Consider the following 17,790-nt stretch of genomic DNA (forward strand, 5'->3'; position numbering starts at 1 on the left):
GGCGTGGGTCCCCCCCAAAAAATGCAACATCAAAACAATCACTGAATTTAACATATACGATTAAATTCACTAAATGAATTATGAACTACAACCAGTTGAGATAACTTCATTTTATTCAGTACCAGAGTTATTTAATAACCTAACTGTGCTAGCATATATCAATTTAAAACTGTGCTGGGGCCAGAGCAGTGGCACTAGAGGTAAGGCGTCTGCCGTGTGCACATGCATGCATGCACTAGCCTAGAACGAACCTTGGTTAGATCCCCCAGCGTCCCGTGTGGTCCCCCAAGCCAGGAGCGATTTTGAGTGCATAGCCTGGAGTAACCCCTGAGTGTCACCGGGTATGGCCCAAAAACAAAATAAACAAAACATTTAAAACTGTGCTGTCCACATGGGAAAAAATATTTGTTTCTAACTTACCCAATACCAATGTTTTACCATAAGTTCCCCATTATACATTCAGGAACTAGAGAGGTAGTCAGCTGGTAGGGATCTCAGGTTTTATCCCAACCCCCACCAGGAATGATACCTGAGGGTAGAGCCAAGAGTAAGCCTTGAATGTGGCCTGGTGTGGCCCTCTAAATAAAAATGACTACAAGTTCACTAAATGCGGATAGTACTATAATTCATGCCTTTTTGGCTTCTAACATATTTTACTGTACAAAATATTGGCTTTCAAATGTCTGGTTTTAAAACACGGCTAATTATTCTAGTAGGTAAAACCTCACAAGCTGGTTGTTATTTCCCTTTGCCAATATCAGTGTTTAGTTGTACTGTTTTTTGTTTGTTTTGTTTTAGTTTTAGGCAATGTTCAGGGGTTACTCCTAGACCTGCACTCAGAAATTATTCCTGGTAGTGCTCTGGGAACAATATGGGATGCTGGGGGTTCAACCCCAGATTGGTTGCATAAAAGGGCAAATGCCTTACCCGATTACTATTGCTCCAGCAATAGTAAAAAGCTGCACTTGCTTTCCTTGCATCTGCTTAGAATGCAGCTAGAAACATATTGCACTGGAGGTGGAGAGACAGCTCCAACTTATCTAAGGAGAAACTGCTGCTATGGGGGTTTGGGATGTAGCCAAGGTGCTATGGGAGCAAAGGGGCCCCAGGGCCAACCACATGCTCTGCACCAGAATGTCTAGTTCCATCCCCCTGGCATTGCAAGGATCTTCCAAACAATACCAGGATCAACCCCCAACCTTCAGTAGAGATCTGGGATTAGCCTTTGAGTATCTCTGGGTGTGGCAAAAAGAAAAAAAGGACAATTACTACGACTATGCAGTAGGTCTGACTGTATCTTTTGTTCAATCCTGATTAATTGTATTGTCTTGTGAAAGATGTTGTTTGACTTTTTCTGAGTTGCAGTTTTCCAAGTTGTTACATACTTACAGAAAACTTCAAATGTTGGGACTCGGACCGGAGAGATAGCATGGAGGTAAGGCGTTTGCCTTTCATGCAGAAGGTCATTGGTTTGAATCCCGGTGTCCCATATGGTCCCCCGAGGCCTGCCAGGGAGCGATTTCTGAGCTTGGAGCCAGGAGAACCCCTGAGCGCTGCTGGGTGGGTGGCCCAAAAAAAAAATGTGGGACTCCTGTCTTTTTCTTTTTTCTTTTTTTTTTTTTTGGGGGGTGGGGGTCAGACCCAGCAGTGCTCAAGGTTTACTCCTGGCTTTACACTCAGAAATCGCTCCTGGCAGGCTCGGGGGACCATATGGGATGCTGGGATTCGAACCACCGTCCTTCAGCATGTAAGGCAAACGCCATACCTCCATGCGTATCTCTCCAACACTAAGGGGCTCCCACCTTTTTTTTTTTTTAATATAGAACTTTGGACACAGATTCTTTATTTTACCACATATCTCCACATTTTTCTATAAAACTAAGAAGAAAAGAATAAAGAAAGGGGAGGCCAAGTTGTCCTCCGATGCATTGGCAGGGAAATAAATAAGGACAGAACTAAATATCCAAGCCAAAGTCAACGATAATAGAATCAAAAGACCTAAATTTTAACATTGACTCACTGTATATCTCAAATTCAACTTTGAAGGACTCTTTAGATCACAATTGTTTTTTTTTTTTTCTTTTTTTCTTGTTTTTTTTTTTTTTGGTTTTTGGGCCACAACCCTGTGACGCTCAGGGGTTACTCCTGGCTATGTGCTCAGAAGTTGCTCCTGGCTTCTTGGGGGGACCATATGGGGACACCGGGGGGGATCGAACCGGCTCCGTCCTAGGCTAGCGCAGGCAAGGCAGGGCAACCTTAACTTCCAGCGCCACCGCCCGGCCCCCCAGATCACAATTGTTTAATAAAAATAAAAAATTTAAAAAAACTTCAAATGTTATTAATAAACAGTAAAATATTTATTTTATCAATATTTTAGTGATACTTAAATTATTAGACTAGGAGATTTTAAAAACTGATTTACAGTAAATACAGAATTATAAAGCTATTCATTATTAAGTATCACAAAAAATGTTAGATTTTTTTGAGAGTAGGTGATAAATAGTATTTATCTTGAAGAATTATAGAGGAGGTAAATGGAATAATTTTTAAATGCTTAAAACTACTCAGTGTGTTACCTAACACACAAGTCAAGTTTCAGATTGTTAGCCAGGACTTTTATCTCGGGTTGTTTTTATTCACATTGTAATCAAGAGACATATTAGTGAAATAGTGGGGCTAGATAAATTAATCTAACCAATTATTATAGAACCAAATTCTTTCCTGTGAAGTTAATTAACCAAACATAGTAAAAAGTAACTCATTTATTATCAAGCAGCGTCAGACTTCTTTTTTGATTATTTGTTTGAATTTTTGAGGGAGTGGGTGAGTTTTAGGGTTTTTTTTTCTCTTTGTTTTGTTTTTGGGTCTCACACCCAGCATGCTCAGGTGTTACTCCTGACTCTGTACTCAGGAATTATTCCTGAATGTGGCTCAAGGGACCATAATGGGATGCTGGAGATCAAACCTGAGCTGGCCTGTGTACTAAACACTGTACTATCCATCTGGCCCCATCACAGTTTTTAATATCTAAACAAAACACTATATAGGTTAAAAAAATTAAAAATAATAAAAAAATACTATATAGGGACCTGGAATAGATAGTATAAAAACTTAAAAACCTTTAACTACCATGTGATGTGGTCCCAACACTGGTGTGAATCCCAGCACCACTTATGGTTCACTGAATACCACCAGATGTGAGGCCTCCCTTATTCCCCCAAAGTACTGTAAATACTTATTCATTTAATCTTGAAAATTTTTCCCCAGCGTTGATGACTGAAAAGATATGAGTCCTATAGGATTGTAACTTACACCTTAAACAATTCCATTTTAATAAAGTTAATGTAGGCTGGAAAAGAATAGAGGGCTCAAGTGCTTTCCTTGCATGCAGCCCACACACGCCGAAAAACCCCTCCCCCCCAAAACCTCCCCCAAACAACAAAATCAACAAGATGGAGTATATGCTTTTTGTTTGGTTGGCTTTGTTTTGTTTGGGGGCCACACCCGATAATGCTCAGGGGTTACTTCTGGCTCTGCTCAGAAATTATTCCTGGCAGGCTTGGGAGTCCTCTGGAACACTGGGGTTCAAATCTGAATTGGCTGTGTACAATGCAAATACCCTATCTGCTGTGTTATCTCTCTGGCCCTGGGAGTGCAAGTTTTTATAAAGGAATCCTGGGTTCAGTCCTTGGCACCAAATGGTCCCTAGCATCACCAGGACTGACCCAGTGAGAAACAACCAGTAAGAGTCCCTGAGCACCACCTGGTGTGAACTCCCTACTCAAAATGCAAGACAGATCTGTCACAAAGCATTGCTTGCTTATTTTAACTTAAAAAAGGGGGGCCGTAGTTGGTGGCACTGGGTGTAAGGCGTCTGCCTTACGCATACTAGCATACTAGCCTAGGATGGACCGCAGTTTCGATCCCCCTGGCGTCCCATATGGTCCCCCAAGCCAGGAGCAATTTCTGAGCGCATGGCCAAGGGTAACCCCCTGAGCGTCACTGGGTGTGGCCCAAATAGAGAAATAAAAACAAAAAACAACAGCAACAACAACAAAAGTGATGGTTGGTGCTGTTTTTAATTTTCATACTGACTCTTAAAATGGGATCATCGAAATCTTTTTTTGTTTGTTTCTTTGTTTTTCAGGCCATATCCAGCAGCCAAATTCACAAGTTACTCCTGGCAGGCTTAGGGACCATAATTAGAATGTCAGGGATCAACCCAAGGTTGATTCACCCAAAATCTTCAGAATCTTAAAATGAGATTTACAAAACTATTTTAAGTGATTGCTCATACTAAAATTATAAAATCAATATTATTTTTATTCACTCTATAATTATTCGTACTATAATTTGGATATTAAAAATTAAGCTAAGTGAGGCTTGAGAGATAGATAGCACAGCGGTAACGGTAGGTGTGTGCGTTGCATGCAGCCAACTGGGACAGACCCTAGTTTGACTTCCGGCAACCCCATTTGGTCCCCAAGGGGGAGATTTCTGAGCGCAGAGCCAGGAGTAACCCCTGAACTCTGCTGGGTGTGGGCCCCAAAACAAAAAATAAATTAAATACAAATTAAGCTAAGAAAGCTAGCTGATTTCATTTATTCTTTTCATCCCATGTTTGTGAGTCCCTTTTTAGGTAAAGTTCTTCACTCTTCACTTTATTTTAATCTATTTAAAACAATTTATATTTTTATATTTTTAAAACAATACTTTAATTAATTACTTAATCTCCATGATTACAAGGTTTTTCATAAAACAATTGGTAGTTTTTCACAACTGCAAAGTTATTTCTGATTGAGTTTCAGTCACACAATGTGCAATACCCTTCACCAGTGCACATTTTCCACTACGAATGTCCCCAGTTTCGCTCCTGCCCTCCCTGCCTGCCCATAGGGGGCAGACAGTCTTTTTTCTGCTCTCTCTCTCTCTCTCTCTCTCTCTCTCTCTCTCTCTCTCTCTCTCTCTCTCTCTCTCTTTCTCTCTCTCCCCCTCCCTCTCTCTCTCTCTCCCTCCCTCCCTCCCTCCCATCTTATTTCTCCTTTTAGAAACTATAGTTTGCAATATTTTTGCTGAAGGGATGTCATGCACATCACTTTATCTGCTTTCAGCACCTAGTTCTTATTCAAAGTGAAGATTCATTTATTCTTCAAGAATACTCTTGACAGGCTAATTAACGTTCATTGTCACCAAGCCACACAATTTTCTTTCATTTCAAGTTTCTTTTATTTCCTTTAAAATTATTTTATTTTTCCTAATAATATCTTTTTTTTAGGCACCATAGTTACAAACATGTTCGTAGTTGGGTTTCAGTCATTAAAAAGAATACCCCCATTCACCAGCGCAACCTTCCTGCCACCAATGTCCGCCATCTCCCTCCTACCCCACCCTCTGCCTGTATTCGAGACAGATACCGTATTCCTCTATTATTTGTCATGGTAGCTGTTAGTGTTGTTATTTCTCTAACTGTGTTCACCACTCTTTGTGGTAAGCTTCATATCATGGGCTGGTTCTCTAGCCCTCTACTGTCTCTGGGTATTATTACCATACTGTCTTTTATTTTCTTTACATCCCACAGATGACTATTCTGTGTCTATCCCTCTCCCTTATGCTCATTTCACTCAGTGTAATAGACTCCATGAACTCATCCATCTATAGGCAAATTTCATGACTTAACTTTTCCTAACTTAACTTTTCTGTGTAGTATTCCATTGTGTATATGTACCACAGTTTCTTTAGTCATTCATCTGTTGTCCGGCACCTGGTTTGTTTACAGATTCTAGTGACTGTAAATAGCATTGCAATGAATATAGTTGTGCACATAAGGCTTTTTTGTATTGTGTTTTTGTGTTCCTAGAGTATATACTTAGGAGCGTTATTGCTGGATTTTTTTTTTTTTTTGGTATTGCTGGATATTATGGGAGCTCAATTTCAAATTTTTTGAAGAATCTCCATATTATTTTCCATAAAGGCTGAACTAGATGGCATTCCCACCAGCAGTAAGTGAAAGTTCCTTTCTCCCCACATCCTCGCCAGCACTGATTGTGCTTGTTCTTTGTAATGTGTGTCAGTCTCTGTGGTGTGAAATGGTACATCACTGTTTTGATTTGCATCTCCCAGGTGATTAGTGATGTGGAGCATTTCTTCTTTGAGGAAATGTTTGTTCATTTTTTTCTCCCATTTTTTGATGGGGTTAGATGTTTTTTCTTGTTAAGTTCTGTCAGCACCTTGTATATTTATATATTAACCCCTTATCTGATGGGTATTGGGTGAATAATTTCTCCCATTCCATGGATGGCATTTGTGTCCTAGACACTTTATTTCAACAGTTTCTTGATATAATGATAAATTCTTATGATTGGGGCCGGAGAGATAGCACAGTGGTAGGCCGTTTGCCTTGCATGAAGATGGATGGTGGTTCGAATCCCAGCATCCTATATGGTCCCCAGAGCCTGCCAGGAGCGATTTCTGAGCACAGAACCAGGAGTAACCCCTGAGTGTCACCAGGTGTGACCCCCCTTCAAAAAAAAAAAACTCAACAAATTCCTATGATCATCTTATATGAGATTGCTCAAGTTTTTCTCATACCCTTTGGTAGAACTTTTCTGTTTCGTTTTGTTTTGTTTTGGGGCCACACCCTGTGATTACTCCTGGCTATGCGATCAGAAATTGCTTCTGGCTCTGGGACGCCAGAGAATCAAACCAAGGTCCATCCTAGATCTGCCACGTGCAAGACAAATGCCCTACTACTATGCTATCGCTCCAGCCCCTGGTAGTACTCCTTTAAATCACACAAGTAGTTCATTAAAATTGCTCCCGGCAGGAAAATCAAGAAAGCAAATGTATTCAAGGGGACTATTACTTATAGTATAAATCAAAATGATTTTTTTTTTTTTTGGTTTTTGGGCCACCCCAGCGTTGCTCAGGGGTTACCTCCTGGCTGTCTGCTCAGAAATAGCTCCTGGCAGGCACGGGGGACCATATGGGGACACCGGGATTCGAACCAACCAACCTTTGGTCCTGGATCAGCTGCTTGCAAGGCAAACGCCATTGTACTATCTCTCGGGGCCCAAATCAAAATGATTTATACCTAATAACAATAGGTGTTATTCTAGAATTTTATACATTTTATTCAAGTAATTTTAAAGAGGAAACAAGAAAATTGGAATTTGGATTAAGGTCTGATCCAATTGTAATTTCAGTTTGATTACCAGTGGAGAAGTGGAGAAGAAGGTAATAGTATAATAGGGTCAATAAAAAGTGAAATTATATGTTAAACAAGAATTTACTAGAAAAATATTCACAAATACTGACAAACTATTAAAATTTAGGAATATAGAAACATGGGCTGGAAATAATTTCAGAGTTCATAAAATTATGAGAATAGGGTCTAGGTTTTCTTGGTTATACAGGAAAAATATTTTAAAGTAATCTAGATATGATTCAGTGACTCATGTGATAAAGAGTAGGACTAGAGCAATTTCTATTTTTGTCTGAAGCAGATAGAATGAGATTACTCATAAGACGTGGCTCATGATACACTACATGTGCTACTTAGGGGAAATTATTATTAAGAAATGTAATAAGGGGGGCCGGAGAGATAGCACAGCCGGTAGGGCGTTTGCCTTGGACTAAGCCAGCCCAGGACGGACAGTGGTTCGAATCCTGGCATCCCATATGGAAACTTGAGCCTGCCAGGAGATTTTTTGTTTGTTTGTTTTTTGGGTCACACCCGGCAGTGCTCAGGGATTACTCCTGGCTCTATGTTCAGAAATCGCTCCTGGCAGGCTCAGGGGACCATATAAAATGCCGGGATTTGAACCACCGACCTTCTGCATGAAAGGCAAATGCCTTTACCTCCATGCTATCTCGCTGGGCCCGGGAGAGATTTTTGAGCACAAAGTCAGGAGTAACTCCTGACCGATGCAGGGTGTGACCCAAAAACAAAAAACTAAAACAAACAAACAGAATGTAATAAATAGGGGCTGGAGAGAGAGTACAGTGGGTAGGGTGTTTGCCTTGCACACGGCCAACCTGGGTTCAATCTCTGGCATTCAATATGGTCCATTGAGCACTGTCAGAAGTAATTCCCAAGTGTAAAACCAGGAGTGACCTCCCAATTTTTTTAACTTTTGGCTTTAACTTTTGGTCACACCCAGTGGTGCTCAGGGCTTACTCTTTGTTCTAACCTCAGGAATCTCTCCTGGCAGGGACTCAGAAAATCATATGGAATGCTGGTGATTCCTTTTGGTGTTGTCATTTGTCATTTGTGGGGTTGAGGACTGAACCCAGGGCCATCATAGGGCTCTACCACTAAGCTCCTGCTACTGCCGTTCCATTGTTGTTGAGTTAATTCAGTGAAGAGGTCACATATTTTCAGCTGTGACATCAGGTTGTGGTGCTATACACACAACACACAACAAGCATAGTGCTTACTGAGGTTTGCTCTGACTGAGCTACAGTGCTTGCTTATATGCTGCCAGGTAGTTACTGGTGAAGCCAGTTATGGTTATATGCACCAGGGGTCACTATGCACTCCCATGTGCTCACCAGGGGCTGGGCTTCCTACTCATGGAAAATACCTGAGGGTTATCACAGTTTATTACTTGCCTGGATTATGTAAGGATTTTTGAGAAAAAAAATCAACATGTTTTTTATTTCATTTTATTTTATTTTATTTGTTGGTTTTTGGGTCACACCTGGTGGTGCTCAGGGGTTACTCCTGGCTGTCTGCTCAGAAATAGCTCCTGGCAGGCATGGGGGACCATATGGGACACCGGGATTCGAACCAACCACCTTTGGTCCTGGATCGGCTGCTTGCAAGGCAAACACCACTGTGCTATCTCTCTGGGCCCAACATGTTCTTTATTTAGGAAAATATATAGCATGTTGTTTTTTTTAAATGAAGTCTTTAAAAATAATACTAAAATGCTTTTTCAGGTACAAAAATATACAAGACATTATAATCATCTGAAGGCCTTACAGAGCAAAAATGAATGACATTTCCCAAAAGGCTGAGGTAAGTGTCAAAAAACTTTTTCTTGTGGTGAGGGGACTGGGATATAGGGTTGGTTACAGAATTGTTGAGAGGACAATTGTTTCAAGGGAAGGTCATATTTAGAAGTTCAACGTAACACTATGTCAAGATGTAAAACCTGGAATTAGAGAGATATTACAGCCAGTAAAGCACTAGTCTTACATGTAGCTGACCTAATTTTGATCTCAGGCATCCATATGGTCCCTGAGCCCTGCCAGGAGTAACCCCTGAGTGAAGTTAGGCATAAACCCTGAGCTCAGCTGGGTATAACCTAAAAAGAAAGGCGGGTGGTGGGGGTAGAGAACCCCAGGAGATATAAAATTCATAGGCTGGTCTTGGCCTGTATTTCCGTTTGGACAATAACCTATGATATGTTAATTGATAAATTTATGAGTGATGATTTTATGTGAATGTGATAATTATAATATTAAATAAAATTTAATGGCTAGACTTAGGATATTTTTTAAATATTAAAAAACAGATTTGGGGCCAGAGCAATAGCACAGTGAGTAGGGTGTTTACTTTGCACGCAGCTGACCTAAGTTCTAGATTCCATTTCAACCCTGGAATCTCATATAGTCCCCCAAGACCACTAAGAGTAATTTCTTTTTTTTTTTTCCTTACTAAGAGTAATTTCTAATAGCAGAGCCAGGAGTAACCCCTGAATGCCACAGGTCACAGTTTTTTGTGACCCAAAAAACAAAAACAATTAACAAAGTAGATTTGACATTTACTCTTAGAAAAATGATAACTCTTTGATGCTAATCTTTTCTTCTTTATTTTGTTTTTAGCAGCTGTGCTTTTGTTTGTTTTTTATTTGTTTGTTTCTGGGTCACTACAGGTAACCAGTGGCACTACGGGTTACTCCTGGCTCTTCGCTCAGAAATCACTACTGGCAGGCTCTATGGACCATATGGGATGCTGGGTACTAAACTGGGTCAGCCCCGTGCAAGGCAAACACCCTACCCACTGTGCTATCACTCTAGGTTACCTATTGCTAATATTAATTGATTTTTTTCAATGGTTTAAAACTAAATGGTTTTAAATCTAAAATTTTGGGGGTCAGAGAAACAGTACAATAAGGAAGGCCTTTGCCTTGCACGCAGCAATCCCGGATTTGATCCTCAGCATCCCATTTGGTCTTGCAGCTGAATTAATTCCTAAGTTCAGAGCCAGGAGTAACCCCTGAACACTGCCAGGTATGTTCCCCCCAAAAAGAATAAGAATAACTAGTGCTGGCATGGATGCGGGGATGAAGGGAAAAGAGAATCTCATTTACTGCTGGTAGGAATGTCGACTGAAACAGCCTTTTTTGGAAAATAATATGGATATTCCTCAAAAAACTACAAATTGAGCTTCCATATGATCCAGCAATAGCACTCCAGGAATATACCCTAGAAACACAAAAACACCATACAGAAAATCCCTTTGCATTTCTATGTTTGTCACAGCACCATTTTCAACAGTTAAAATATGAAAACAGGGCCCGGAGAGATAGCACAGCGGCGTTTGCCTTGCAAGCAGCCAATCCAGGACCAAAGGTGGTTGGTTCGAATCCCGGTGTCCCATATGGTCCCCCATGCCTGCCAGGAGCTATTTCTGAGCAGACAGCCAGGAGTAACCCCTGAGCAACGCTGGGTGTGGCCCAAAAACAAAAACAAAAAAAAAATATGAAAACAAACCAAGTGCCTTGAGAACAGATGAGTGATTAAAGAAACTATGGTACATCTACACACTAGAATTCTATGCAGCTGTTCAGAAAAATAAAGTCATGAAATTTACTTATACATGGATGGATATGGAGATTATTATGCTGAGTGAAATGAGTCAGAAGGAAAGGAATAAAGATAGAATAGCTTCATTAATTTGTGAATTATAATAAGAATAAAAGATACTCTGGCAATATCTAGAAACACTAGAGATGAGGATCAGGAGGATCAGTCCAGGGTAGAAAGCTTGCCACAAAAAGTGGTGAACAGTCCACTATGAAAATTATAGTTAGAACTCATCACTCTGGACAAGAATTGGGTGCTGAGGGCCTGGAGAGATAGCACAGTGGTGTTTGCCTTGCAAGCAGCCGATCCAGGACCAAAGGTGGTTGGTTCGAATCCCGGTGTCCCATATGGTCCCCCGTGCCTGCCAGGAGCTATTTCTGAGCAGACAGCCAGGAGTAACCCCTGAGCACCACCGGGTGTGACCCAAAAACCAAAAAAAAAAAAGAATTGGGTGCTGAAAGGGAATAAAATGATATGCATTATACTCCTTTATTAGCAACAGTGCAAACCACAGTGTAAATAAAGAAGAGAAGAGAAAGAGAGAGAGAAAGAGAGAGAGAGAGAAGTAAAATGCCTGACCCAGAGGCAGGCCGGGTAGGGTTGAAGGGTGAAAAACTGGGGAGATTGGTGGCAGGAAATGCACATTGATGTAGGGTGGTGTACATTCTATGACTGAAAATCAATCACGAACAATTCTGTAACCATGGTGTGGCTGTGGTTATAATAACCACATTTGGTTATAATAACCAAAGCAATTACATAAAAATTACATACAGAATCTACCATAATAAACTCCCAATTTTTTTTGCCTGTTTTCAACTTTGTCTAATTTATTGAGATTAGTTTTGGTATCTTTTAAACAGTAGGTAAAAAAAATCTGAATTTAATAAGGGAGTAGGACAATAAAAAAACAGATGGTTGGGGCTGGAGAGATAGCATGGAGGTAAGGCATTTGCCTTGCATGCAGAAGGATGGTGGTTCGAATCCCAGCATCCCATAAGGTCCCCTGAGCCTGCCAGGAGCGATTTCTGAGCATAGAGCCAGGAGTAACCCTGAGCACTGCCATGTGTGACCCAAAAACAAAAACAAAAACAAAAAAAACCCAATGGGTTTAAATAATAACCCAACACTTAAGTTTTATATTTTATTAGCCTTTAGTATCAGTGGAATATGCTTACAAAATGTGGTTCTTTATATTGGATCACATTGAGGGAAGGGCACTTGTCTTGCATATGGCCAACTTGGATTGTATCCCCAGAAATTCATATGGATTCCCGAGACTACCAGGAGTAATTTCTGGGCACAGAGCCAGGAGTAACCCCTAAGTGCCACTGGGTTTGGCCCCAAACAAACAAAAGTTAGTGTTCTTTCTCCTCTATACTAATAGTTTATTCATATTTTCTGAAATGTAATAGTATATATGGTATCTAATTCAAATATGGTATCTAAAATATTCTGATGGTATAAGTTAAAGATATTCTTCTTTTGGTTTTTGGCTATATCTGGTGATGCTCAGGGGTTGCTCCTAGCTCTGTACTTAGGAATCACTCCTTGTGGACTCGGGGATGCCTGGGATTGAATCTAGGTAAGCTACAAGCAAGGCAAGCGCCCTAACTAGAATACTATCACTCTAAAGATTTATTTCTATTTCTATTTCTTTTAGCATTTCTTATATTGCTTGTTCTGTTCTATCTTTAATTTCTTCCTAGCTCTTTAAAAGACAAAACACCACCAACAAAACTTTCTTCTTTCTCTTTATTTCCTCTTATGAAGATTCTGCTTTCTTCATCTAAACCTGTCCCAAAAACCTATGTGCCAAAACTTGGCAAGGGTGATGTAAAGGATAAATTTGAAGCCATGCAAAAAGCCAGGGAAGAAAGAAATCAAAGGAGATCTAGAGATGAAAAGCAAAGAAGAAAAGAACAATATAATAGAGAGAGAGAATGGAACAGGAGAAAGCAGGAGGTTAATTTATTTCATTTTATTCTTGTGCAAATATTTAATCTTTTAATTTATAATTTGTTATGCCTATTAACTACATTTCAATTAACTACTTCTCTGTGTTTATACACTAATTTCAAACTGTATATCATGTGATATCATCTAATTTTGGAAATTTTCTTATTAATTTATTTAACCATCTAGATGAAAGAATTGCTTGCTTCTGATGATGAGGAAGAGGGATCTTCTAAAGTAGAAAAAGCTTACGTTCCAAAGCTAACAGGTAAGAAACTTGAGAGGTGGATGGTAAATGGAATTGCAAAACAGGAAATAGCAAAATATTAAGCATATTTCATATTTTCTTAGGTACTGTTAAAGGTAGATTTGCTGAAATGGAGAAACAAAGACAAGAGGAACAAAGGAAAAGAACAGAGGAAGAACGAAAACGCAGAATTGAGCAGGATATGTTAGAAAAGAGGAAGATACAGCGTGAATTAGCAAAAAGGGCTGAAGAGGTATATACTAAATTTTTTTAATTGTCATTTACTTCAGAAACATATTATATAAAGTAAAATTAATTAGCATGTTGCCAAATAATATAAAATATTGAATAGCAACTAACTTGAAAATAAGACAGACCGTAAGCACAAAATTTAAATAAAGTTTGCCTAGGAGGATATGTTAGAATGGTCTTTTTATTGTTTGGCCACACCCAGTGGCACTCAGTGGTTACTCCTGGTTCTGCACTCAGAAATGGCTCCTGGCAGGCTCGGGGAACCATATGGCATGCCAGGGATCGAACCCAGGTTCGTCCCAGGTTGGCCACACACAAGGTTATTTCATTAGCCTCTGTGCTATTGCTCTGGCCCCTAAAATGGCCCTGTTTTATTTATTTTTGTTTTGGTGTTGTTGTTTTGGTGTTGTTTTTTTTTTTTGAGCCACACCTGGTGACACTCAATGGTTACTCCTGGCTAAACGCTCAGAAATCGCTCATATGGGATGCCAAGGGATTAAACTGCGGTCCGTCCTAGGTAAGCTAAGTGCAAGGCAAATGCCCTACCACTGTGCTACCAATTCGGTCCCTAATGGCCCTGTTTTAACATTAAATACTGAGATGACTTTTTGTCAGATGCCATCTTATCTTTCTGCTTACATTCTGTACACCATCTATTGCCTTATTTTTGGGGACATGTTAGGGGATTTACAAAGATGTTTCAGCAATCTACAAGTACCTAACATAAATTATACATTTATGTTAATATAAATGTAAAATATATGGTAATCTATCATCAATGGTTTTATTAGCATGACATAAATTTATTATCAATAAATACACAAATAGGATAACATTGTATTCATTTGATTTGAAATAAGGACAAGAGAGTGTGCAGTGGATATGGCATGCAGCTGACCTGGGTTTGGTCCCGAGGACCCCATATGGTCCCTGAACTATGCTAGCAATAATCAACGTCCATATCCTGCCAGGAGTGACCCCTGAACACATAGTTTAGAGTAAGCTCAAAGCATCATTGGGTGTTGCCCCTAAACATCAAAGAAACAACCAAAAAACTAAATTTTATTTATTTATTTATTTATTTATTTATTTATTTATTTATTTATTATTTTTTTGGTTTTTGGGCCACACCCAGCAGTGCTCAGGGGTTATTCCTGGCTCCAGGCTCAGAAATTGGTCCTGGCAGGCACGGGGGACTATATGGGGTGCCGGGATTCAAACTGATGACCTCCTGCATGAAAGGCAAACGCCTTATCTCCATGCTATCTCTCCGGCCCCAAATTTTATTTTTTTAATTAATTTTTTTTTTTACTTTGAGGCCACTCCTGGCAATGCCCAGGGGTCCCTCCTCATTCTGCACTCAGAAATTGCTCCTGGCAGGCTTGGGGGATCATATGGGATTTGGGATTTGAACCACCGTCTGCCAGCTGCATGCAAGGCAAACACCCTGCCACTGTGCTATTTCTCTGGCCCCTAAATTTTATTTAATTATGAAATAGACTTTTGTGGCAGTGGTGATAGAAGCAAGGAATGTTTGTCATTTCCTTCAGAAACAGCCAGAGAGAAAAATTGAAAAAATATATTACTGAAATTTTATATAATTTTAATAGTCACATTATATTAAGAAAAGTATTAACTAATCATTATAATGATGCCCGAACTTAAAATTTGAATAGTCATAATTGTATTAAGAAAATTTACAAAATGTCCTTAATATGTAATTGTTTTGCATTGTAAACTATCTGTAGTAACAGAGTTGAAAAGATGACAGGGACCGGAGTAATAGCAAAGCATGTAGAGAAATTGTCTTCACACATCATCCAGGTTTGATCCCTGACCACCCAAGACCAGCAGGAGTGATCCCTGAGTGCAGAGCCAGGAGTAAGCCCTGAGCATTTTCGGTATTTAGTGTGTGATGTGCACACGTACAAACACACACTTTCTCTCTCTCTCTCACACACACACACACACACACACTCAGGATGACATAGAACACATATTATTCATGTACTTCAACCACAGGTAAGTTCAAAAGAGATCATCGAACTATCAATTTTTTTTTGGGGGGTCATACCTGGCAGTGCTCAGGGGTTACTCCTGGCTCTATGCTCAGAAATCGCTCCTGGCAGGCTTGGGGGACCATATGAGAAGCTGGGATTCCAATTACTGTCCTTCTGCATGCAAAGCGAATGTCTTACTTCCATGCTATCTCTCTGGCCCCAAACTACTAGTCTTAATGAGGAAATAATATTTGTTTCCTAGAGTTCTGTTTTGTTTTCTTTGGGGCCAAACCATGCAGTGCTCAAGGGTTATTCCTGGCTCTGCACTCAGAAATAGCTCCTGGCAGGCTCGGAGAACCATATGGGGTGCATTTACTGTAGCTCCTCTTTCTATACAGTAAAGAACACAGCCTGTGGTAAGAATTGGGAGGCCTTATCTTATCTTTACTTTCTTTTTATTTTTTTATTTAAAAATATATATATATATATATCCTTCACCAGTGCAACATTCCCATGACCAATATCCCAAGTGTCCTTCCTCCCCACCCCACACCGGCCTGTACTCTAGACAAGCTTTCTATTTCCCTCATTCAGCCACATTTTGTCATAATAGTTCTCAGTGTAATTATTTCTGTGACTGCACTAAATGATCCCTGTGGTGAGCTTCATGTCAGGAGCTGGACCCTCCAGTCCTCTATTTTGTCTCTGAGAATCATTACACAAATGTTCTTCATTTTTCTCAAAACCCATAGATGAGGGAGACCATTCTGTGTTTATCTCTATCCCTGTGACTTATTTCACTCAGCATAATAGATTCCATATACATCCACGTATAGGAAAATTTCAGGACTTCATCTCTTCTGATGGCTGCATAATATTTCATTGTGTATATTACCATAGTTTCTTTAACCATTCATCTATTGAGGGGCATCTAGGCTGTTTCCAGAGTCTGGCTATTGTAAACAATGCTGCAATGAAAATAGGTGTGAGAAAGGGATTTTTGTATTGTATTTTTGTGTTCCTAGGATATATCCCTAGGAGTGGTATAGCTGGATCGTATGGGAGCTCAACTTCCAGCTTTTGGAGAAATCTCCATATCACTTTCCACAAAGGTTGGACCAGATGGCATTCCCACCAGCAGTGAATAAGAGTTCCTTTTTCTCCACATCCTTGCCAGCACTGCTTTTTTTCATTCTTTCTGATGTGTATCAATCTTTGTGGTGTGAGATGGTACCTCATAGTTGTTTTGATTTGCATCTCCCTGATTATTAGTGATGTGGAGCATTTTTTCATGTGCCTTTTAGCCATTTGTATTTCGTTTTTGTCAAAGTTTTATGTCTATTGGGTGGGGGACACATCTGGCAGTGCTAAGCGGTTACTCTTGGCTCTGCGCTCATAAATCGCTCCTGGCAGTGTGGGGGACAATATGGGATGCCAGGAATTTAACCACCATCCATCCTAGGTTGGCCGCATGCAAGGCAAATGCCCTACCACTACCGTATCTCTCTTGCTCCTCATTTTATGTCTTAAGCCTTCTCCTGAAGTAAAACTTAATGATATTTCTTATGAGTTATGGCCAAATTGAGAACTTTTACTAGTTAGATATGGTCACAGCATAGAGCTGGTCATACAATTATGATTATTAGATAATAACTTTTGTCTTTTGGGGCCATACCTGGTGGTACTCAGGGATTACTCCTGGCTCTGTGCATAGGGGACCATATGGGATCCTGGGGATCAAAACCTGGTTTAACCATGTTCAAAGCAAGAGACCTACCCACTGTACTATCTCTCTGGCCCCACAATTATTTTTTCTTTCTAAACTAGTATTTTGAAAGTCTACATCTCATTCTCTTACTTTGTTACTGCATTATATTTTTGCCATATTTTGTATTGTTGTGATTGATAAAGACAATTTTACATATTACCTGATTGTTAATGACAAGCCTTTCCTTTTGCTGGGATAGAGACAAAGAACAGAAAAATGTTTCTGTATCTGCTTAAATCACAACTAAAATTAGTAACTACTATTTGTAAACTCAGTCATCCCATAAGAAATGGCTCCATGGGGCCGGAGAGATAGCACAGCGGTAAGGCGTTTGCCTTGCATGCAGAAGGACGTTGATTCTAATCCCAGCATCCCATATGATCCCCCGAGCCTGCTGGGGGCAATTTCTGAGCATAGAGCCAGGAGTAACCCATAAGCACTGCTGGGTGTGACCCAAAAACAAAAACAAAAAAAAGGTGGGGCCCATTATTTAAATCCCCAAACTACAAAGGTAGAATTTTGGTTTATTTTTTTGGCTTTGATACTGCTCAGGGCCAGTATCAAGGATCACATCTGGGTTGGCTGCATGCAATGCAAGCACCCTACCTGCTACATTGCCTCTCCAGCCCACTAAGATAAACTTTATTTTAATATGCTGTTCTTTTGGTATTGAAATGAATAATCAAAATGTAAAAACAAGTAAGGTTTAATTTCTATTTCAAGGGACATAGTTGGTCTTTAAACACAAATATTTA

The 17,790-nt window shown here is 39.9% G+C and overlaps 1 protein-coding gene across 2 annotated transcripts in view; it reads left to right on the forward strand.

The window, feature by feature from the left end:
• Positions 1 to 17,790, forward strand: part of NEXN (nexilin F-actin binding protein) — a 58,730-nt gene that overhangs the window by 19,817 nt on the left and 21,123 nt on the right. For both annotated transcript variants that reach the window (XM_049771472.1, XM_049771474.1), the window contains exons 2-5: positions 8,941 to 9,019; positions 12,586 to 12,777; positions 12,958 to 13,036; positions 13,120 to 13,268. In XM_049771472.1, coding sequence (XP_049627429.1) covers positions 8,993 to 9,019; positions 12,586 to 12,777; positions 12,958 to 13,036; positions 13,120 to 13,268 — 447 coding nt within the window. In that variant the 5' untranslated portion in view covers positions 8,941 to 8,992. The remainder of the gene's footprint in view (positions 1 to 8,940; positions 9,020 to 12,585; positions 12,778 to 12,957; positions 13,037 to 13,119; positions 13,269 to 17,790) is intronic.

This window comes from Suncus etruscus, chromosome 4 (assembly GCF_024139225.1).
Source record: "Suncus etruscus isolate mSunEtr1 chromosome 4, mSunEtr1.pri.cur, whole genome shotgun sequence".
NCBI classification, from domain to species: Eukaryota; Metazoa; Chordata; class Mammalia; order Eulipotyphla; family Soricidae; genus Suncus; species Suncus etruscus.